The following is a 24,048-nucleotide window of genomic DNA, read 5'->3' as shown; positions in this document are numbered from 1 at the left end:
TGCCAATGCTCACTAATGAATATGGTCCATAAACTTGATGGACAAGCTCCAACATTTCTACCTAATCATATTTTACTTTATATGCAATTACAAAAAAAAAAAAAAAAGAGTTTAATGGAGATCTCCATGCTATCATGCTATAATGCTAGCTCTAAGAGGCAGCAAAGATGATATGTCTGCCACTCCACTGCCTCTGAAAGTGCCAAAGTGTGGCCAGCCTCAGAACTTTTCAAACACCCCTCATATGAAGGTGATTCAAAAAATGATAATTTATTTATAATTACATTATAATCATAAAAAATTCTGATATATTTCTATATTTATTAACAGTATTGATGAAGGCATATCAAGCTTACATCACCTTCCATGTATAAGTTTGTAGATGATAGATGTGTCATGATACCTGAAAGGTTGGATGCTGTTGGCAGCAGTAGTATTAGTAGTTGCAAATGATGCAAGGAAGTAAGCTTATACATCATCAGCAAAATAAAACACCACTTCCCACATCATCTCTTCAACCCTTCTAATAATCATCATCATCTATAGATGATGTTTGTAGATGATGAGGGTGTGTGGTAGGGTGGTTAATGACAAGAATCGAGGCATACTATTGCAATAAAACTTAGAAAAATTAAGTAGGTGGGCTGAGTAGTGGCAATTGGGATTTAACACTGAGGAATGGAAGGTATTGCAGGAAAGTATTCCATTAAGGAATGGAAGGGATTGAAGGTAGAGCAGCAGTAATTTCAGAATAACATGTCAATTAGGTGATATCACACTCAAGGTGGTAAAGAATGCAGAGATTAAGGATAATTGTATAGTCCAACATGAAGTTTTCTGAGCAGCACAGACAGGCAGCTAGGACAGTTCATGGCAAGTTTGTCAACAATATATATACAGGAATTAAGAAAATGCTATTCCATTGTATAAGGCAATGGCTAGGCTACATCTTAAGTACTGCGTACAGGTTTGGATGCCTATATGCAGTACTCAAGAAGGATATGGATCTCTTCGAAAGGATGCATAGAAGAGCAACCAGATTAGTTCAAGGACACAAAAGGATACTCTTATCGCGAAAGACTTCAGTTCTGTAGATTGCAGCACTTCGAAACTAGGCACCTGTGAGGAGACTTGATCGACGAATTTAAAATCGATTGAATAAACTAAATGCTGATGGCATGCTGACTCAGACACATAAGGAGACAAAGTTATAATGATAAAAGATGACTGCAGGACAAATGTATAAAAATATGCTTTCAGCAAGAAAGTAACTGATCATTAGAACAAACTGCTATCTGGTGTTGTAGAAGTGGGTATGAATAAATTTAAAGAATTATACAAATTATTAGAAGGGTTGGAGAGGTGATGTGGGACATGGTGTTTTATTTTGCTGATGATGTATAAGCTTGCTTCCTTGCATCATTTGCCACTACTTATACTACCGTTGCCAACAGCATCCAACCTTTCAGTTATCATGACACATGAATGGTAATTTGTCACATTGAACATCCAGCGTCTTCTAACAAACTAATAATGTGGCCCTTTACAAAGTTTATCGGCTGTACATAACTTCACCTTCCATGTGTAAGAGGCACTGCACACTCACACAGCTTTTTTCTCAACATGGAGATGCTATGAAAATCAAATTTTTAGAGCATCTCCAGATTCCTTTACCATACCTTGAGGGTTATAACAGTCAATTTATTACATTCTACTGCACTGATCAGCTTGATTACCTAATAGTTTTAGGTCTGTACAGGATTTATCATATGTTTATCATAGTCATGCATAAAAATAATTAAAGGATAATTTTACAGTCCAACATGCAGGTAAATCCCCCTGTTCATTCCAGCTGGAATAATTTCAATGATGAGAAGTGAATAACAAATTTATACAAAGCAACTGATAAAGTATTAAATATTTTAAGTATTTGTGGAATTTTTTGTAATTTTTTCCCTAAGGAAATCTGCCAAAATTTATTGTAAAATTTTGTGAATCACCATTAAATGGCACTTACTGTCATGTTATGCAGAGTCTGTTTGGCATTTTCAATAGGCAAATATAGTACTAAAAACTCAATATTCCAAAATTTGCATAATAGAAGTAATGAGTTAATGTGCCAGGTGATCAAAGCACTGAAATTAATTTCTGGCAGCTGGTCATCACATCATGAAAATGTTGAAAGAATATTTTCAGAAATAAATTTCAGTAGTCAGATTTACAAAGCTGTCTAGAAGTAAAAAAAAACCGATTCATTCCATTACATTATATAAATTAAAACACAAAGATTTTTATAAGATGTTTAAAATGACCAAAATGTGATTAGAGCTGAAATATGACTGAGTAAAGGTACTAAATTATTTTTACAATACATCAAAACCAAAGTTTCTCTTCTATGAACAGTTTTTTTTTTTTTTTCTTTTTTTCATTTTTAAAGTACATATTACCTAAACAAGGCAAAGTTCTTATTTTCCTAGATTTTTTTTAATTAAAAGTTTAAACTGACCTGTATTTTTAACTTCAAATACTCATTTTCCCAAGTCCAAGAACAGGAAGAGTCCAGGACTAGATAACATATGCATATGCATAAACTGTTTAAATACGGAGAAAAACTAATTCAGGAAAGATTACTCATACTGTTTAATAACATATGGAAATCTAAACAAATACCAAAAGATTGGCAGATAGGACTGGTAATCGGCATACATTAAAAAGGACCTAAATATAAATGTGGGAATTACAGAGGAATCATGTTATTATCAACTACATCAAAACTATATACAAATATATTGAAGAACAAACTGAATGAATACACAGAACAATACTTCGAAGAAGAACAGTGTGGATTCAGAAAAGGAAGAGGATGTACAGATGCAATATTCAATATTCACTCTGCAACAAATAATCAAAAAGAGAAGAGAACAAAATTTACCAATATACATATTATTCATTTATTATTAAAAAGCTTACGATAGTTTGAATCAAGAAACACTATGGACAATTTTAGAAACTGATAACAAGCACCAGAAACTAATAAATGCAATAAGAAGTATATATATAAAGACACAAAAATTAGCATAAAATACATGAATGGACACATTTCAGAACCTTTATCAACAAATAAGGGTGTAAGACAAGGTTGTGGATTATCACCAACACTATTCAATATACATTAAAATAATTTTCCTCCTAATGATATTTATTCAGCCTATGGGAGAAGAGGGATACAGGTTACATTTAATACGTAACAGAAGCTTGTTTTACCACAGTAAAACAAGCTTCTCTTTAAGCGTGGTCAAGCGCTATGTTTATCTAACACGACCACGTGGTACCATTCTTGATTTCCGTATGTAACGTATTTATTTAAATAAACTAAATGCAACAAGGCATAATATTTTAAGATTCTATAGCTATATAATATCAGTGTAGATACACCATAGACAACTCTTAAAGAAAAACTACGATCGTAGTGTGAAAGGCACCCACTGGTGAAAAGCCAACTACCTTTGAAACAGTCCATCAGTGCCCACCGAGAATAAATAACAATAATCTTCTCTATTAGTGAAGCGTTACTTATTCAAAGTAGTGCAATACTTGGTAACTCGTGAAGGATGAGCACAATATGAGATACAGATTAAACGATGCCTTTCACACTATGATCGTAGTTTTTCTTTAAAAGTTACGATATCTATATAATATCGGTTTAGATACAGATATTATATAGATATCATAATGTATTTATGTATTCATAGCTGAGGAAGAGACACACACACACACACACAGTGTCGAAAGCTTCTGTTAAGTATTTTATTTTATTTTATCAAAAGAAGCAAGCAGGGGGCGAAGCCCCCTAGTTTATATTAACAAAATTCTGCAGGAATGGAAAAAACTTATAACAGGTGGAATCCAGCTATCCAATAACAGCAAAATTAACACGATTCTATATGCTGATTGGGTACTTTTGGCCAAATCACAGAGAAGGAATTACAGATATTAATGCATCGCTTAAATATGGTAGCAAAGAACTATAATTAGCAATGAATTACATATCAGCTTTAAAAACAAAATCAATGGCAATGTGTGGTAATGATATCAGATAAGTAAAGGTAGAATAGATGGAAACATCATTAAACAAGTAACTGAATTTAAATATTTAGGAAGAAATAGGATTTCAGAATTTAAAAAAGATATGGAATACAAATTATAAACTTACAACAGAATGAATGGAATAATAAAAAGAAATTTTGGCAAACAAATGACAAAACAAACGAAACTACGAATACATAACATAACATCAAAGGCAGCACTTAAATATGGTAGCGAAGTATGGACACTTGGGAAGAGAGATAAACAATGCCTGGAAGCAGCCCAGATGAAATTACTCAGACCACTATTGGGATTAACAAGAATATTTGTTGTTGTTATTTGGGGTTTTTTTTTTTTTTTTTTTTTGGTTTTTTAGGAGCATTAGCAACTAAGGCCATATTGCTCCGGGAATATGCGGTGGTCATTTCCTGACCTTTCCGCATCCTCCGTATTTGGTGGTGACAGGCTTGAACCCCGGTCTAATCAAGAAGCGTGTGCTACGCACTGCTGCTCCTTCCCACCTGGCTACGGAGGCACCTTTACCAAGAATAGATCACCAAAGAAACACAGATATAGAGAGAAAAAACTAAACACCTCCAACATAATAGAAGAAATACAAAATTATTAGTTAAAATGGAAAGAACATGTAGAGAGAATGAGTAGGGAGAGACTACCAAAATTAGCAATGAATTACAAACCTATTGAAAAAAGAAACAGAACATTCCAGAAAGAGATAGATAGAACAGTTCTTTGAAGAAAGTTGATGGTACAGGCTTCATAAGCCTAAAATCCACAAAGTTCAGGAGAAGAAGAAGAAGAAATACTTATTTTTTTGTTCAAATCACAGATATCAGGATGTATCTGGTCACACTTGCCTAAAACCTTCCACAGGACAGAACATACATTTAACACTTGGTATTGATCACACTTTTCTTTACTGAGTAATTTCTAAACATTATAAACACACTTTATACATATATATGGAGTGGCCAGTTTATTAAGTTACACCTCTACCATCCAAGGAATCAGCCATTAAGTCAGTGACAGTATCATCATATTAGGCTATATAAAGCAGATTGATACCAAAGAATAATGTGTGCAATATGTGCACACGCACAGACACAATGCTGAGACAAATGAATAATATGATAGTTGATATACTGGTGCAGATATCAGGACACTGTTGACTTGTTGTGGTGCACACACGCACGCACGGGCACGCACACACGCACGGGCACACACACGCGATCTTGAGTGTACAGAGAATTGTTCAACAACCAGTGGCAATCCTGTAGCCAAAGATGGCTTGCTAATATGAGAGACCAATGAAGGATGAAAAGAATCATGCAATCTAATAGATGGGCTAAAATTAGCAAAAGTGATGGTACAGTGCAACATATAACAAGTTGAGTCAACTGAAAACAAACAGGTATGGATACTGTAAGAATAAGAACAATGATACTGCACACCTCAGGTGTGTATAAAAAAAATCACATGGTTCTGAAGAATCCCAGTTCCAGTTGTCCAAGCTGATGGCAGGACCAGGCACAGTGAGAGCAGTATGAATCAATGCACCCATAATGCCAGATTGTCAACACTGCAGGCTTGTGAGAGAAGTGATGGTATGGAGAGTGTTTCCATGACAAACATCGGGTCTCTTAATACTGGCGAACCATCACATGAATGTCAGAGCCTGCTTAAATTTTGCCAACCAGGTGCATACCTTCACGTTCACAGTTTATCCATTTGGTAATGGTTACTTCCAGCGGGATAATTCACCATATCACAAGGCACATATTGCTTCAAAATCTACAGTGGCATGAGGATGATCACATATTTCGCTGGCCTTCTCAGTGATGAGGTGGATCTATGTTCATGACAGGGGTCTGCCACAATCAAATTTGAGGCAGCTGTGAGAAAAGATCACGTCTACATCTTACAGAATGCTTTTAGCACCTTTTGGAGTCCACAACCTGTGGCTGTTTTGAGGACTAAAGAAGATGCCAATCACTTTAGGTCAGTGTACCTAATAAACTGGTCATTCACTCATTGCACAGGTAAATCTAGATATGTATGGGAAAGGGAGAAAACTTCTGATGTCTGCAACATTCTCTGATTTTAATGAAATCTGGGATAGCTTACTAAATCTTTCTAAGAGAGTCACATAAAAATTTTCACACAAATCCATTTACTGGGAATCATGTTATTGCACATGGACAGACAGACAGATTGCAACAATGCATTGACAGACAGATTGAAACAATGTGTAATGTTTATCTTAAATTTTTTTGTATTCTATTTGGGTTCCCCCCCCCCCCCACTAACTGTTTTTTGTCACTTTATAGTTTATGTGACAGAGGTACATCATTTTTAATTAAACTTAAGAAGGGCATTATGTGGAGTACCACTAAATAAAAAAGATTTAATAAAGACACTTTTCTACATGAAGTATTTTAATTAGTTTATTGGTATGCAAAGATCAGTTGTTACAATCCCAATAACTAAATAAAACTGGAATTTTTGCATTTGGATTTCAATACTGAAATCCATTTTCAGGTCTGGATTTTTGGGTTCTATAAAATTATGTACAAAGAGAAGTTTGCAAAGGTTGACATGAACACAATTCTATAGTTAACAGAGTTTTAAATTAAATTCTGAATTTATCTTTAATCATTAAATATATCCACTCTACTAGATAGATAGGAAACAGAGGTGTATGCAATATAATATTCCCTAGTTGGGAATTTTTTTTTACTGGAATTAAAACATAAACATATAGCAACATGAGGTTTTAATAAGAAACAAGTATTTAAAAAAATAAAACTTGTTTATATGACTTTATTGAAAAAATAAATAAATAAAATAATCCTTCTAATGATGAGTTACCTGCCAAGAAGTTTGAAAAAAATCAAATCAGTGCATGTACTTACTGGGAGGAGTTCTAAGCCTTGACTATGGGAGACCAAACTGTACCACACAGAAGTACAATTTGGTCTCTCCAATGGTACAGTTTGATTTCCCCCCCCCCTTCTGAAAACAGAATTGATTTCAGAAGGGAAAAATAAAAGCTACAATAAAACAGAAATTGCTAAAAACCCTGCTGTTATACATACTAATCCTTGTAAAGTAGAATAGAGACTAGCAGAACAGAATAAAACACACGGAGACTGCAAAGACTGAGACTTTGCTGAAAGTAGAGCTGGAATTAAAAACAATGATAATATAACCTAAAACAGAGATCACTAAAAAAAAAAAATGTAATCTGTGAACTAAGGTAAAATAACAGATAAACATTAATGAATAACACTTCTTGGTTAAAGAAGGTGTTCCTGGATCTGCTTCTGAGGTTTTAGTCATGGATGGGAATTTGCTGTTTGCAAAGGTGCACTTATGGAAAGGTGGCTTCATTTTGTAGAGGGTTCAGAGAATCTGTGTTCTTTTTCTGGGGGAGTGCTTCATTTGGATGCGGCTCCTGTTGATGTTTGACTTTATATTATTTTTAAATAAACTGAAGAACTGTTGACTGAACTGTATTACTCCTAGATTTAGCCAATTTTATTTACTTATTAAGACTGTGTATAACTTAACAAGTGTCCATATTAAAGCTTTCTTACTTACATTATTTTTAATTTCATATATAAAGAGAAATAATAATAATAAGTATGCATATTTTTTGTACAATTCTCATACATTTCTTGCAAATTCTCAAGAATAATTAGAATTTCTTCAGAAATAAAAATTTCTCAAAAATACAGAATAGGAGGAATTTTATATACAACACAACTTTTGAAGAACCAGTATAATTACTATTGCTAAATGATAAAAAATAGCATTTACTTTACCATCTTTATGATGCTGAACAATTAGATTAACATGATCTTGAATTCCAAGAAGGAACAAAACTGCATCTTCTCTAGTTACACCTCTCATGTCCATATCGTTAACCTGTAAAAATTCATGCAAACTATTAATTTTATCATTGAATATTATAATTATTGCATGTTTTAAAAAATTTGTACAATTTGAACTTTCTTTGCTATTTATTTGCTACTGGATAACTATATGTGACTTCAAAGCTAATAGAGCATTCTATAATTTAATTCAATTAAATATTATCAGATAATATATGAAAATTGAAACTTCATACTATGCACACATATATTGTATGTGTATACAGTAATTAGACCACAACAATCCTAGTCAATGACTCCACAAAGTGTGCACAGGTCCATTGTGGAGTCATTTCACTGATGTAATGGTATGTCCAGGTTTCCAATATTCACCAGCAAATCTACATAAAGCCTTCTGCCTCAAACACATGATATTAAAAAGATGGGGCAAAGTTTTCTGTTCCAGAGAAAGCTACTATTTTGCATTCTAGGCAATTTTGTATCCTATCTAGAAGTGCACAACTCTCCCAGCTTACTATATCATATTAAATTTCATCACTGAATTCCTTAATTCTTGTATCCTTTCTAATTTTGAATTCAAAGCAGATGGACATGGTTGCAAAACCCATGTCCCGGCTCTTCTCTCCTGCTTGACTTTAGAATCTTTTATCTGACAATGAGTGTTCTGGTGATTTTAGATAGTACTGCTTTTGATTTTTGCTTTTAAAATAGAAACTCATTCTCCATTCTGATCACTTTCAGCTTGCCTCAGTCTTGTTGTTATAGGTCTTTCCATTTGATTCCACTGTAATTATACCTATTTCACTTCTCCCATTTACATGAGTCTCAACAATGATGCATCTTGTAAATTCAATGATATCATTTGCTTTTCCTATAAGCAATAATGGCAAGGATGAGAATATGAGGGCTGTTTGATACTTCCTAGCCTAGTAAAGAAGGAATTACTATCTGATGTTTAATTTGCATAATTTTTTTGATGTAGCTTCCTTGTAACTCAATGCACTTTTTCCAGGAATACACTCTAGATTCATGATTTCAGTTTTGCTGTTACTTTCTTGATAGTCCTGGGGAAAAAAAGAGAATCATCACCTCATCATCTGACCAAATTTCCTTCCAGAAAATTCAAAAATCTGATGGCGCTAGATCATGCAAGTATGGCAGGTTAGGTTAGGTTGATTTATTGCCATGCCGATAACTGATGTGCGAAGAGGTTCACTGTTAGCTTTCCTGACTTTGATTTTATTGCATCTCATAATTTAGTTACTAAGCTAGAATAGTATTGTCTGTTTATTTTATTGTATTTTTGGAAGATAACCTACCATTATTATTCCTTTTGAATCTCAGAAGATGGATGCCATGATATTGCCTGCTGATGGACTGACAGCCTTCTTTGAAGATGGTGAATCAGCATGCTTCCATTGCTTTGACTGTAGTTTTGACTCTGGTTGGTAGTGCTGAAGCCATGTTTCATCAATAGTTACATGTCTGGCCAGAAAGCTTTCAGAATCTGCTTGATAAAAGCAAAAAGTTGCTTTGAAGTTTTGGATCAAAGACATTTCTGATCAGGTGTCAAAAGACAACAGACCCATCATGCATGAACCTTCATCATACCTAAGTCCTCTGACAGAATGTTTTACATCCATTCAAATGAGATGCCTGTAGCCTCTATTATTTCTACAACAGTTACTCACTGATCAATCATCGACGTGTCATGAAGTTTACTCATGTTTTCTGGAGCAGTTGTTTTTGATGGATGCTCACTGTGCTATTCGTTTTGGATTCTGGTTTTGCCATGTTTATATTCAGCCAACCAATTTTTGACAGATTCCACATGATGGGGCAGATTCTCTGTATTTACTATATCATTAGTAATATTTTCACTCAATAATTCCTTTTTGTAAAGGTATTTAATGAGAGAGAGAGAGAGAGAGAGAGAGAGAGAGAGAGAGAGAGAGAGAGAGAGAGAGAGAGAGAGAGAATTATAGAAGCCAATTCAAAAGAACAGTGCCCATGGAAGTACCTATAGAAAAGGCATGCAGCAGCAGAAACTTTGAGATTTGTGCAGTGTGATTAGCTGTTTAGATTAAAAGTAACACCAAAAGTGAAAGAGAAACCCCAGTTTTTTAGAATCAGAGAAAGAAAAGGCATGCAGATGCCTTTTCTTTCTCATGGTGATGTGCTTATGCATACACCACAAATATTGCCTCCTCTAGGACAGAGTTTTAAAAGAATTGAAATCAACTAAGTTGTATTTGCTCTACTGGAGAATTACCTGGAGATCGGCATATAGAAATTGGTAATGGATATTCGAGAAGTTGAAGCTGTTTGTGCAGGGCAAGGTGTCTTGAACTAGAAGGTAGATGGCAATTTGCTATCATCAGCAAAACTATGGATAGGATTTCCAGTCAATGGAAGAAGGTCATTAATATATAAGAGGAATGAAGCCCACTAGCTTTGAAACAATCGTCTGGGTGGCGGTATCCACTAAAAATAAATAACAGTAGTCTTTTGAAAAGTTCCATAAGAGCGGCTTGGATTTATCTGACAGGTAAAACCTGTCAGATAAATCCTTACTGATATCGGCTCTCGTGGCTTAGGGGTTAAGATGAAAGCCTACTATCCAAGGGTCAGGGATTTGGGGCTCATCTTTGCTGTGAGGTATTTTTCAATATTTTTTAAGTGTTTAAACTTTTTTGTTTTTACTTTTGATTTTTACTTTTGTTTTATTTTCAATTTCTTTTTTTTCCTCCTTTGATTATAATATTTCTAAACTAATTCATTATTAGAATGTAGCAACAGAGTCATGCAGAAAATATTTTATCATTAGACTCAGTTTAACACATGACCTATAGCCATCTGTATGTTTTGTACTTTATTGCTTATTAATCATGTAAGATAATTGATGAATAAAGTTGAGCGTGGTGAAAGTGTCATACTGCCAGGCCTGCTACTGCAAGGCGCCATTCAAGAATTTGCAGTTTTGTTACTGGTTGAGTAACTAAAATAAACAAACAGTTCACTCACTATTCTTTTATTTTTATGATGAATTAATTCAAAACTAATAAAAGGGAAAAGAAAATAAATAAATAGAAACAAAAACCATTAGGGAAGGTTTAAAACACTACCTTATAGGTGGACATTTATTAAAAAGGAATATTAAATTTATATCTATAATACTGATTCCTAACATTTACCAGCACACATGCTCAAATATCTTTCAATAAAGTTAAATTTTCAAAAATATTTTATTACTAAATTAAGATTATGACTTCAATATATAAAAGGTCTAAGATTCCAGTTTAACATCCAATGGTTTATTTATTTGGTCAGTAAATTCCCTTCTCAATAACAAGCTTTATTTATCTCTCATATCATTTCATTCAATTTTTCTGTCAAAAGAATCATGGATAGTTAGAAAGGTGGGGGGCATAATAATAATTATCATTTACAAAATTAAACTATGTTAATGGAATTGCTGTAGATTGCAACGAGTAAAGCTTAAAAGGTGACAACTGCCACCTTCACTCAAGCAAATATTAAAATCAAATTACCAAATAAAAATAAAATTAAAAATACAGAATAGATAAGCTGGCAACCCACATTCACCTAGGCAGGCACAAAAGGTGTGGTTTTCTGCTTAAAGAATGGCACTACTACTGCTGCTGCTGCTGGAAACAAGCAAGGAAATACGTTTCCAAATACGTACCAAACACAATGAGCAAATAGATCCCCAAGAAAAACACAAGTTGGGGAACCAAGGTGCCCACTTCAAGGAGGCAGCAACTATGGAGTGGGGTGGGGGGTTGGAAAATTTGCATCCCCCCCAAAAGCAGCCTGCATCTAGATTTTATCACATATGCTCAAAGTAATAAAATCACACATGAAACTCTCATCTATTACATTACTGGCTCAGCTGTTATCATAGTGATAACAGTTGAACCAGTAACATATCCTTATTTACAATGTTTGGCTAGTCATTTATGCAAATTCAATTAGTAGTTAATTTTATATTTAAAAATTATCTGATTAAATTCTGGTTACCCTCATAAACTTGATTTCTGTTTGAGACATTTACATATGATATACGATTTATCTTTTTTGTAGATGCAAAACTCAAGGCCAATATCATGAACAAACATATATTCACAAATGATTTTGATAATGTATAACAGATTCAAAATAAGAAATATATATTTACCACAGGTAAATATACTGGTAAATATATTTATTTACCACAGGTAAATAAATATATTGAACCCCAGTCTCTGGATTGTAAACTTTTGCTTTAACCCTTGGATTATGAGGACTGATACCAAAATGTAAACTACACTTATTGAGTAGGAGCAAAACAAATTTTCTCTGATTTCCCCTGAGTTTCTATGATTATTGATGGTTGTACTGCTTGATCATTTCCTTCATTCAAATAATACTTTATCCTCACAAAGTTTAAAATAAATCAGAGATGATATGACTGTGCACTCCCCTTATGAGTAAAGGGCAAGTACTGCTGGTCTCTGGAGAGCACAACTACACTGGGGCGCCTGAATATGTAATATATAAAAGGGCAAGTACAGGTACTACTGATTTCTTAATTTAAACACACAGTAATCTGAGGGGGCCTGAATATATAAGACTACATGGCAGAAGATTAAGACAAATTTGATCTTCAGCCTTCTATACTGCATTATTCACACTATTCCCTCAGAAGTTATTCCAAAAAGGATGATACCTGGAAAGACTGCAGCCATTTTAATCCTAATATCTGTTGGGGAATATCAACATCTTTTAAGTATAATGTGAGAAAAGAGCTGCTGTGTGTCATTATAAGAAAGGGTTATCTACCAGCTCTTAGACATATTATGTGAGCAGGACTCTAAACTCCACTGTATATGTTTACCATGGGCTGTATACTGAAAAACACATCATTAAATATAAAGTTTTCATAAAAATTTTAAAAAAAGGACATTCTGTATAATTACTTACTATATACTTTGTTGTTTATCTGCTTTAAAAGACTATTTCCATTTTGATAATACACCGTTAAAAGAGAAAGCAAAAATATAAAAAGCTAACTTATACTAGTCTTTTTTTGCACATTGTTTTCAGTATTCTTTACTAAAGAGTTCTTTACTTATGTAAACTCTAGAAGAAAGGGGATGAATCAGATTGGTCCACTTGATATTGATGGGTCAACTGTTGATGATCCTGCTCAGGTAGCTAACAAACTAAATGAATATTTTGCATCGACATTCACACATGAGGAGTTATTCAGCGAGGGGAATGCCAGAGGTGTATTCAACTCTAGCAGTAAGCTACAGAATCTTGAAATAACTGGGAGTAAAGTGGAGGAGAAACTGCTGAAGATAAACGCAAGAAAGGCACCTGGGGTGGATGGGATCTATCCAGTTATATTAAAGGAGGCAGCAAAGGAAGTAAGCAAACCCTTAGCCATAATTATGAGAGCTTCCTTGGACTCAGGGGAGGTACCCATAGACTGGAAATGTGCAAATGTGACCCCAATTCACAAAGGAGGATCAAAGGCTGACACAAGTAATTATAGACCTGTGAGCTTAACTTCTGTTCCAGGAAAATTAATGGAGGCACTGGTTAAAGAAGCACTGCAGGATCATTTAGACAAGACTTCAGTTATAGCTCGGACACAGCATGGCTTTGTTAAGGGAAAGTCTTGCCTGACCAATTTGATTGGATACTATGATGCAGTCACAAAAGAACTGGATGCAGGGAATAGCTTTGATATTATATACTTGGATCTTAGAAAGGCTTTTGATACTGTTGCACATGGAAGACTGCTACACAAATTGGAGCAGTGTGACATTGGAGGCAAATTGCTGCTATGGATAAAGGGGTGGTTGAGGGGGAGAAGACAGAGAGTGGTAATCAATGGACACTGCTCATCGCGGACTAATGTTATTAGTGGAGTCCCTCAGGGCTCAGTGTTGGGTCCATTATTGTTTTCTGTATTTATAAATGATATTGATGATGGTATATCAAGCTTAATGTCCAAGTTTGCAGATGATACAAAGGTTGGCAGGGTTGTCAAGGACACTACTGACACTATGCTGCTGCAACAGGATCTGGAAAGGTTGAGCAGATGGGCTGAGAGGTGGCAAATGAAGTTTAACATTGACAAATGTAAAGTACTACACATGGGAAACAGCAACCCCAGAGCAAAGTATCAACTCTGTGGTACTACACTGACAGTGGTAGAGAATGAAAGGGACTTGGGGGTGGTTGTGCAGGCAGATATGAAGTTCTCTGAGCAGTGCAGACAGGCGGCAAGAGTAGGTCATGGAGTATTGTCAATGATATACAGGAATTTTTCCAGCAGGGATAAGGAGGTGATTATTCCATTGTATAAGGCAATGGTCAGGCCACACCTAGAGTACTGTATACAGGTCTGGAGGCCTCATTTCAAGAAGGATGTAGAGCTGCTGGAACGAGTACAGAGAAGGGCAACAAGATTAGTGAATGGAACAAAGGGGTGCTCTTATGAAGAAAGGCTTAAGTTTTGCAAATTACAGTGTCTGGAGACTAGGCACCAGCGAGGTGATCTGATAGAGGTGTATAAAGCCTTGAATGGTTTGAGCATGCTCAATGCTGATGGGATTCTTCCTCTAGCTCAGAATAATCACCTGAGAGGGCATAAATTCAAATTGAGGAAAGACAGATGTAGGATAGACGTGCGGAAATTTGCCTTTAGCCAGCGGGTGGTTGGTTGGTGGAACAGACTTCCATCCCTTGTAGTGGAGGTTGATAGCCTAAATAAGTTTAAGGCTCAGCTGGACAGGTATTTTGAACGAACAGAGGGGTGAAGTGGGTTTTTTTTTTTTTTTTTTGGCTGATGCTGCATAAGCTTGCTTTCTTGCATCAAATGCCTCTACTAATGCTAATGCTAATTCTCCTTATAATCATTTCACTGTAAAAACTCTGGAAGCAAGATTTGAAAGTTTTGCTAATTTCTGATGTTGGTCAATAATACTGGAGTAGGAATAAACAAGGAGATAGAAACAAGGAAGAAACAAATCAGCACTGAAAAACTAGTGATATATGTATAGAGTTATTTGTATGAGGGAATATGGAAAACTATTTAAATATTCTTTCAGTAAAGTGGTTTTGTGATATTGGGAATACTAAATACTTCTTTTAAAAGAAGCTATTTCATTGAATATATGTGAACTGAGCTATAATTATTGAACATATTCATAATGATCTAAAAGTATTTCCAAACTGAAAGCTTGGCAATGCATTGTTATTTTTTCATTCTGGAAAAAATTTTAAAAAAAGGAGGGGGGTAATTTTTAAGGACAAAAAAAAGCTGTTCCAAGTATTCTAGGATTTCATGAAGTTGAGTTGTATCTGAGATAAAGGAGGTTAGAGATTTACTTCATTTTCTGCATTCATTCACCATTCAAAAGGCTAGCAAAGCAGCAGCCAGTGTTTTTAAGAGCAGCAGAAAAATTTATTAAATAATCTCTTCTAAAATGATTTGTTAAATTGATACCATCCTTTAGACTATGTTGAAGAGTAATATATCAAAAATGAATAACATATTATGTTTAAGTTATAGGAAGTTTTAAAGGTAGCAGCCAATTTAGTTTTGTTTATAATTAGAATTTGGAGTTGTCAATATAGTAAATTATAAACCAATGTACATTTATATTTATGAGATTTAATAAGGTATTAATATTAGTGATGAAAAACAATGCAAGAAAAAGAGCTTATGCAGCATTGGCCAAAAAAACTTTCCATATTGCCTGTCCCTTCCCCTCCAACAGTTTGTTTAGTTCTTCATTCAAACTACTCATTCCACAATACCAGATGACAGTTTTTTCCCACAATCAACTAACTGCTGGCTGAAGGTAAATTTCCACACATGCACACTTGCAACCATATATGTAGTCTGAACAAGAGGAAGGATTCTGTCAGTATTGAGTTTACTCAATCCATTCAAAGCCTTAAACACCACAATAAGATCTCCTTGTATGTGCCTGGTCTCCAGGCACTGCAATTTGCAGAACTGAAGCCTTTCTTGATAATAGCACACTCCTCAAATATCTCACTGCTCTTCTCCACACTCATTCCAACAGATACACATCCCTCCAAAAATGAAGCTTCCAGACCTCTATGCAGTACTCAAGATGCAGCCTAACCATTACCTTATACAACAGGATAATCACGCAGAATTTGAAAACATCTCCCCGCCCCATGAGTGCACCATTATTCTCTGGTCCAAATGAAACACTTTGTGTACCTACTCTGAATTTCAGTAAAATGTATGTGAAAATGCCTCAGTGATTAGTAAGGACTGCACACTGGGTGCATGTCCTTACTAATTGTGGATTCTGTTTTACATACTTCTGAGTAGCTCAATTAAGTATCCAGTTCATGCCACAGTGGTCCATTTGTGTGACACTGATTATATTGTAATCATATATATGTAACTGTCTACCAATTTGTACTTTTGCCAGCATTTATCCTTCTCTCCTTTTTCTTTTTCTATCTAAAACTATCAACCTTTCCTTTTCAGATTATTATCTTCAACATTTGTAACACATTATAACTATGCAGCCTGTCCTTTTTTCAACAGTGGGAATGCAACTCAAACTAGGCTGAATCAGTATACGTTGTCTATAAGTTGTGTGCTCTAAAGGTTCTCTGCCTGCAAATAAAAAACAGGATTTGCTCCTGCAGAAACTGTTGCAATCTCAGTCTGAGACCACCTGACTCAGCACTGGATGAAAAAATCTTAAGTTTCTCCCCCATCAGTGGGACTGAAATCTAGACTTGGTGATTATTGCAGTCATTAAAAATTATGAAGTTATACAGAGAATAAATACAAATATTTTAATAGTGTGCAATATAAAATTAGCAAAGATACCTTACAATTTAATTAAATAAAACTTCTTAATAACCTTAAGAATTTTATCTCCTGGTTGTAGACCTTGTAATGATGCAGGACTTCCAGGCTGAACAGCTGTAACAAAAATTCCTACTTCATTACCACCTGTTAAACGAATTCCAACACTGCCATCCTTCTGAAATGAAATGAAACGAGGGTCTGGCCTATTTAGAAAAGAAAGGAGAAAATACTCATTTACTAACATAAGCTAAAATTAAAGAACTAAAAGTAGAAGAAAAATACAATAATAAATAAATAAATAATAATAAAAACTAATGATATAAAATACGACTTAAGATAAAGGGGAGGCACATAACAGATCCAATTATCCATTTTACTGAATAATTTGAATAGAAAGATTTGAATGTTGATTTCCGCTTTTAAGAAATTTTCTCTGCAGGCAAAATGCAGTGTTTGCTCTACCTTTATACACATTCAGTGATAGATACTAGGAATAATTATAGCAAAGCTTCTTTATTAGTAACTTACCTTAGTATTTTCTATTGAGTTAAAATGAAATACATAGATTAAGGTAAAAAATAAAAATCAGCTTTCACTGCTAGGCCACATAGTCCATCATTAATTAAGGACATCATATTGCAAATTAGAGATAATGACTGTCCTTATAATACTAATAAAAATTTGTTACAGTCTTTCAGCACTATTTTAACCATCTAGTATCACAGTATACTAGCTTTTGTTCAAAGCACAATCCCCTCCAAAATGACAGGGGGGCTGTGCTCTTACTTAAAAAGTACATAAAATCTAAGGCAGTACCTCTAGTTGACATGGGTGACCAGTAAAATGCTGACTCAGTTTGGCATGACAAGCATTGTCAAAGAGAGAGAGATCTATAAGACTAAAGACTGTGATGAGTAAAACAAACAACTATACAGACATACAGAGTGGGTCAAGAAATTAAAATGTCTCATGAATTTTAACCTTTCAGATATTGGCTGGAACCTGTGAGTTGGTCACTCAGAGTAGCACAACTTTTGGGGATTTCATTGGATTACTGTTTCCTACACCAAACAATAGGAAAACCTCTTCTTTTTTTTTTTGCAAAATTGCATGAGTGCTTCTAAAAAAGGAGTAAAATGAGGGGTTTTAGATTTTATAGAAATATCAGAGGATTTTTTTTTTTAAGCCCACACTGCACTAGAAATAAAATTTCACTGAAAATAAAAAAGATTTTACCAGTACAGCCTGCTTTTCAACATTAGCTTACCTAACATTTTTGTGTCTGTGCAGTTCTGTTTGAATATTCTATAAAGTATCAACTAATTTTTTGTTTCACAAAAGATACTGTTGCAGACTTTGCCCTCTTCAGAAATAGAGTCAAAGTTATGTTTATAACAATGGCAATGCTGCTCAGACCGTGTTGTCAAGAGCATTTCCAAAGTTTCACCAGAAGGAGGAGAACTGAATTTTTTTCCCCTCCTCTCCCCACATGGTTAAATATTCTTTCACACTCAGCACAGCTATGAGTAATTGTTAAAACACCAAGAATGATTTAGGATAATTTGTTACAAGCTTTCTTGTGCACTTGTCAGTTCCCCAATCAAGGACCACTATATGTCAATTCTTTCTTCTTTCATAATATAATCTGGTAAGTTCTCACGCTGATACTCACAGAACTGATGTTGCAAAAGATCTATTGCTTCATCCATTTATTTATCTTCATTGACACAAAGAACTATTGGAAGCTTATCTACAAAAAATTTCAAATTTGAAAATGACACACTACTAATTGATGAAATTGTGCTACTTCATCATTTGTAAGAACATAAATTTTTAATGGGAACTTATGTACCATGTAGTCACATGCAACCATAAAGTTCTTCCGCACTGAGCAAAAAAACAGATCTCTTCCTTTAGACTCTCCATGATCTTGGTACAAATGCTATGACTAAGTCAGAATCATCTATCTGGTTTAATCTGCTATAGTAATCAATTTCCAAACTGAAAGTGGATGTTGTTGTTGTTGTTGTTGTTATTTGGTTTTTAGGAGCATTAGCAACTAAGGCCATATTGCTCCGGGAATATGCGATGGTCATTCCCTGACCTTTCCGCATCCTCCGTATTTGGTGGTGATGGGCTTGAACCCCGGTCTAATCAAGAAGCGTGTGCTACGCACTGCTGCTCCTTCCCACCTGGCTACGGAGGCGCCTTTGAAAGTGGAAGATTTGAGATTGTTGATAAAAGAAACTAGCACATAACATTCTTCCAGCATATATAGATGTAAAAATCTCAGACATGGATGTGAAGTATGCTGGATTTAACAGTTATGGTTGGGATTTTCAAATGTTGTAACAACATTTAAAAAAAAAAAACAAGCAAATTGCTCTATTAAAGTCAGAGGAGAGAGAAATGCAAACAAAAGTTCTGCTCAAGTGAGAATAAAATGCCTAGAATTATCAGCTTGCTGTGCCTGTTTAGGATTGTTTCTACCAGAAGTTTGCAATTCAAGAGTTCTTTTTCTTGAGTTCATCAATTTGTCTTATTTTAATAATTCTGGATCATGAACTGGATGCTGAACAAGAGCTAGTGCCACTCAATACTTTGATTTGGTAATTCTGAAAAGTGCTCATATTGTTTTTCTCACGTCTAACCTCTTCTTTAAACAGATCAAAGGTTGCCACTGTTTTACCAGTCTAGTTACACATTTAACTACAGACAGTCAGCGCGCGCGCGCGCACACACACACACACACACACACACACACACACACACACACACACACACACACACACACACACACACACACACACACACACACACACTGTTTTAGCACTTCTCTCTAGATAGTAATATATGTCTACCAATTATTCCTCCAATTTCACAGGAAAGCATGCAGCTCCCTATTCAACACACAAATTAATAAGATGACAAGGACAGCCTATTACCACCAAATGCTTAATCTCCTCTTTTAATACTCTTTCTATTCCAGTTTCTATGCCTACCATAACAGGCATGTTATCAACATTAAGTGCCAGATAGTTTTTAAAAGAATCCCAGATGCTTCCAATCTTTCAGAAGAAACTTGTACCCTGTAGAGTCACCTTCCAATGCTGGCACTGAGGGCAGGCTGCTTTAATTTGTTGATCCCCCCACCCCCAATTACAAAAAGTGACCATAATGGGATATAGCTTGGAATCACTTTGATTACTACCACCTGTAGTAATCAAAAATGGCCCATTTTTGTTACCTTGTGAAACAAAGGTAACAAAAATTTTATTATATGAAATATAATAAAAAATATGAAGAGGAGAAAATTTAAATACTCAACTTGTTTCTGCCAAATATCATAGGTATTTAATTTTTCTCCTCTTCATATTTTTTATTATATTTCATATATCTATCACTCAAAATATACACTACAAGCTAGCGGTATTAATTTCCACTTCTACTAACACTCTCACAGCCAAGGCCCTCTCTATGAGGTTGGGTACTTACACACCCAGCTTGCCTAGTATCCTTTAAACTCTTTTCCTTCTCTTTACATCTTTCTACTTTCTGCTCTTCATTTTTCCGTCCATTGAACTATTAGTGTAATATGAGGGTGATTCGGACATTCTCACTTTTCTTATTCTCACTATCTTCGCCTCTTTAACTTCTTTTCCCTCCCCTACCGGCGCCTCCGTAGCCAGGTGGGCAGGAGCAGCAGTGCGTAGCACACGCTTCTTGATTAGACCGGGGTTCGAGCCCGTGACCACCAAACACGGAGAATGCGGAAAGGTCAGGGAATGACCATCGCATATCCCCGGAGCAATATGGCCTTAGTTGCTAATGCTCATAAAAACCAAAACAACAACAACAACAACCCTCCCCTACCTTGCATTGCTTCCTTTTTCTATACCGCCACCTTGTTATTTATTATTATTTAACTTACATACTTTCGATTTAAACTTACATTATTACATACTTTCTACTCAATTTATTAAACTAAACACACTGCGTTTGCTTTCTTACATATTATTGACTCAATTTATTTCTAAATACACTACATTACTTAATTTATTAATCTAAATACACTGCGTTGGGGCTACCTCACTCATGTTTCTGGAGATTAAAAAATTAAAAAATTAAATTTTTTTATTTATTTCATTTTTTATTTATTTATTTTATTTTATTTTTTTATCTATTTCATTTTAATAGCTTCTCCATCAGCATGAGTTTGCATAGAAACACGGTGTTTGGTACATGATCAGGCGTAGCCCCCTGATGAAATACCTGATCTATGTACCAATTTTTAATTTTTAATATTTTTATAATTTGAAATTTTTAATTCTTTAATTTTTATTTTTAAATTTTATAATTTTTATCTCTATTACCCTCCCCTCTTTTTCTTTCAGCTTTTGTACATATGATTAGCCTGCTAATTCGGCATTAATTCAGATTTAATTCTACTTAATGATTTTTTTTTTTTTTTTTTTTTTTTTTATAGGTTCTTAACATTCTTTCTCTCTTTTTTCTCTTCAACTAGGCTCGGCATTTTGTGATTAATAACTTCTCCATCTATATTTATTTTTATTTTTGTTTTATTTTATTTTACTTTCATTTGTGACACTTATTTATATACATGTATCCTGTTTTGCTGCTTGGTGCATTCAGGTACACATACTGTTTTTCCTATTCCCCCCCACTTCTTCATTTTTTTCTTCCACTTCTTCGTTTTCATATTTCATGTGTATATATATATATATATATATATATATACACACACACACACACACACACACACAAATCTGAGTTATTTTCTCAACAGCTTGCAACAAGATCTGTCCAGAATTGAAAAACTGGTGGCTTCTGCTACACATTCATATATGTGGATAGGAAACTTACAGAGAAGTTGTACACTAGCTTTCAAGAAATTTAGAAATCACGTGGAGTATAAAAAAATAAATAAATAATAATAATAAAAAATTGCCAAACACAGTGTGTAAATGTTGATCTCCAGGTAATTCTCCAGTGGGGAAAAGATAACTTAATTGATTTCAATCCTTCTAAAACTCGGTTGTGTCATATCTTGCAAAGAGGATTCTTCTGTTCCTATGCTTATCTTTGGTGATACTCTGATTTCTAGGCAAGATGATATATCTCTATTGGGGATTACCCTGACTTGCAATCTCTCTTGGCAAAAGCACATTACAAATATTGCTTCCTCTGCATCTAAAAAACTGGATTTTCTCTTTCACTCTTGCCATTCCTTTTCTTCCAAACAGCTATTCACTCTGTACAAATTGCAAATCCACTCTGCCATGGAACACTGTTCCCACATATGGGGGGGTGCCCCCAAAACCTCTCTCAGGCATCTAGCTTCCATTCAAAAGAGGGCAGTTAGGTTAATTAATGACTCATCTCTAACAAAGTCTCTCCACTCTCTGTCTCATAATGTTCTGTTTCTGCTGCATGCCTTTTCTATAGATACTTCCATGGGCACTGTTCTTCTGAAGTAGCTTCTATAATTTCCACTGTCTCTTCCAAACCAGTCTGAACATGTGCCAGAACAGTAGACATCCTTTTGCTGTCCAACTTCAAACTCACAGAACCAACTTTTCTTCTTTCTCATTTATTCATCCAACTTCTGTTTTCTGGAAGAACCTCCTTTCATATGTATTTCCTGAAAATTACAATCTACAGAAATTCAAGTATCTAAAAAAAAAAAAAAAAAACCTCCAATGCACCAAACCCATGGTCCGATTCAGTGGGAAGGTTTCCTGCATCATTCGCACCATTTTATTTGGCAAGTTGACTTTTAATTTTTGAATGAAGATGGTAGTTAGCATCTCTTCAACATTACTTGTTGCAGTTTACATTTCTTTAACATGTATAATGACATTTAATTCTGTAAAGCATTATTTGACCATAATTTACATTTTAGTGATATTCAAATGATTTATGTGAAAATAATTTTGAATGTGTTGAAAAAAATGACAAGTATTTTCTAATAATAAAAAATAATAAAAAAAATAAAAAACGTATGTGACTTACACTGGTGCTTTATTTCTTCTGGCTAAAGGATCATCATCAAACTGATCTCTTCTTCCTGTATATTCTTAAAAGAGAAATATTAAAAAAGAGAAAACAATTAATATTAATTAATCCTGACTTTAAGAAGTGACAAAAAACACTGCAAAAACACTAAATTTATTATACTGTATACTTAATGTTTTGTCAAAATGTTTTGTCAAAAGGCTATATTAAACACTTCATAAGCTTCAGATGCATTTGCAGATGTTATAGTATAACACTTTTTGCAACATGGTTGCAACTGTTACTTCTTTGATATAGTTCATTAACACTCACATGGATATAGTAACGTATTTTGTACACCAAAAGAAATTAATTTAAAAATTAAAATATCTATTAAAGCAACATTGAAGTGAACTTTAGTATTCCTGCAGTGTGGTATTCACTTTTGATCTACCTCACCAATTATGTGTTTAATTGGAAAAGTATGACCATAAAAAAATTCTTTATAGGACCATGTCTGCAGATGGTGCAGTACATGCCCACTCATTTTAATTTTACATAATTTTGACTCACTTTCCATTTCATGAACCACATGAGTAAAGATAATAAAAACTAATATCTAAAGATATTAGTCTTTATTATCCAATACAGTGTTAAAATAAAATTTAAAACAAACCATCTTCAACTATTTCTTGAGAATGCTATAGCATAATATATCCCAGAAATTTAAATTAAATGGTGTATAAAATCAATTACACAGATATTTTTCTGCACCCACTAAAACATTAACTCTTTAATAAATGTTTTCATGATCCTTCTTCATCTCCTTCTGTTGAAAAATATTAAGGGAGGTTCTGAATGGAACTATACTTTATTAAAGTTTGATTAAACTCTTATTTACCTAACATAATAATTCCAAAAATTTGTTAATCCTTTTGCAGAAGCAACAATTTTAAAAATTATGGGCCTATTAATTTTTTTCTTATCATTATCACTTATGACATTAAAAAAGGATGATAGCTGGTGATAATTGTAGCCAACAAACAGCTGCCAACTTTACCTACATATGGTTATGCACACATGAAGAGAGAGAGAAAGAGAGAGAGAGAGAGAGAGATGGGGGGTCCAACAATACGGGAAAAATATTTCTCAAAA

General features: G+C 34.3%; 1 protein-coding gene across 6 annotated transcripts in view; it reads right to left on the bottom strand.

The window, feature by feature from the left end:
• The window catches only part of LOC150091482 (tight junction protein ZO-3-like), a 549,427-nt gene that overhangs the window by 228,281 nt on the left and 297,098 nt on the right, over nucleotides 1-24,048 (bottom strand). For all 6 annotated transcript variants that reach the window (XM_090375872.1, XM_090375842.1, XM_090375863.1 and 3 more), the window contains exons 10-12: nucleotides 22,912-22,975; nucleotides 16,931-17,081; nucleotides 7,929-8,031 (exon numbers count right to left, since the gene is read on the bottom strand). In XM_090375872.1, coding sequence (XP_090231998.1) covers nucleotides 7,929-8,031; nucleotides 16,931-17,081; nucleotides 22,912-22,975 — 318 coding nt within the window. The remainder of the gene's footprint in view (nucleotides 1-7,928; nucleotides 8,032-16,930; nucleotides 17,082-22,911; nucleotides 22,976-24,048) is intronic.

The sequence above is a fragment of the Mastigoproctus giganteus genome, chromosome 1 (assembly GCF_048544385.1).
Source record: "Mastigoproctus giganteus isolate SK-2022 chromosome 1, ASM4854438v1, whole genome shotgun sequence".
In the NCBI taxonomy this organism is placed as follows: domain Eukaryota; kingdom Metazoa; phylum Arthropoda; class Arachnida; order Uropygi; family Thelyphonidae; genus Mastigoproctus; species Mastigoproctus giganteus.
Note: the sequence above shows the minus strand (reverse complement) of the source record. Positions and strands in the feature narration are given on the sequence as shown.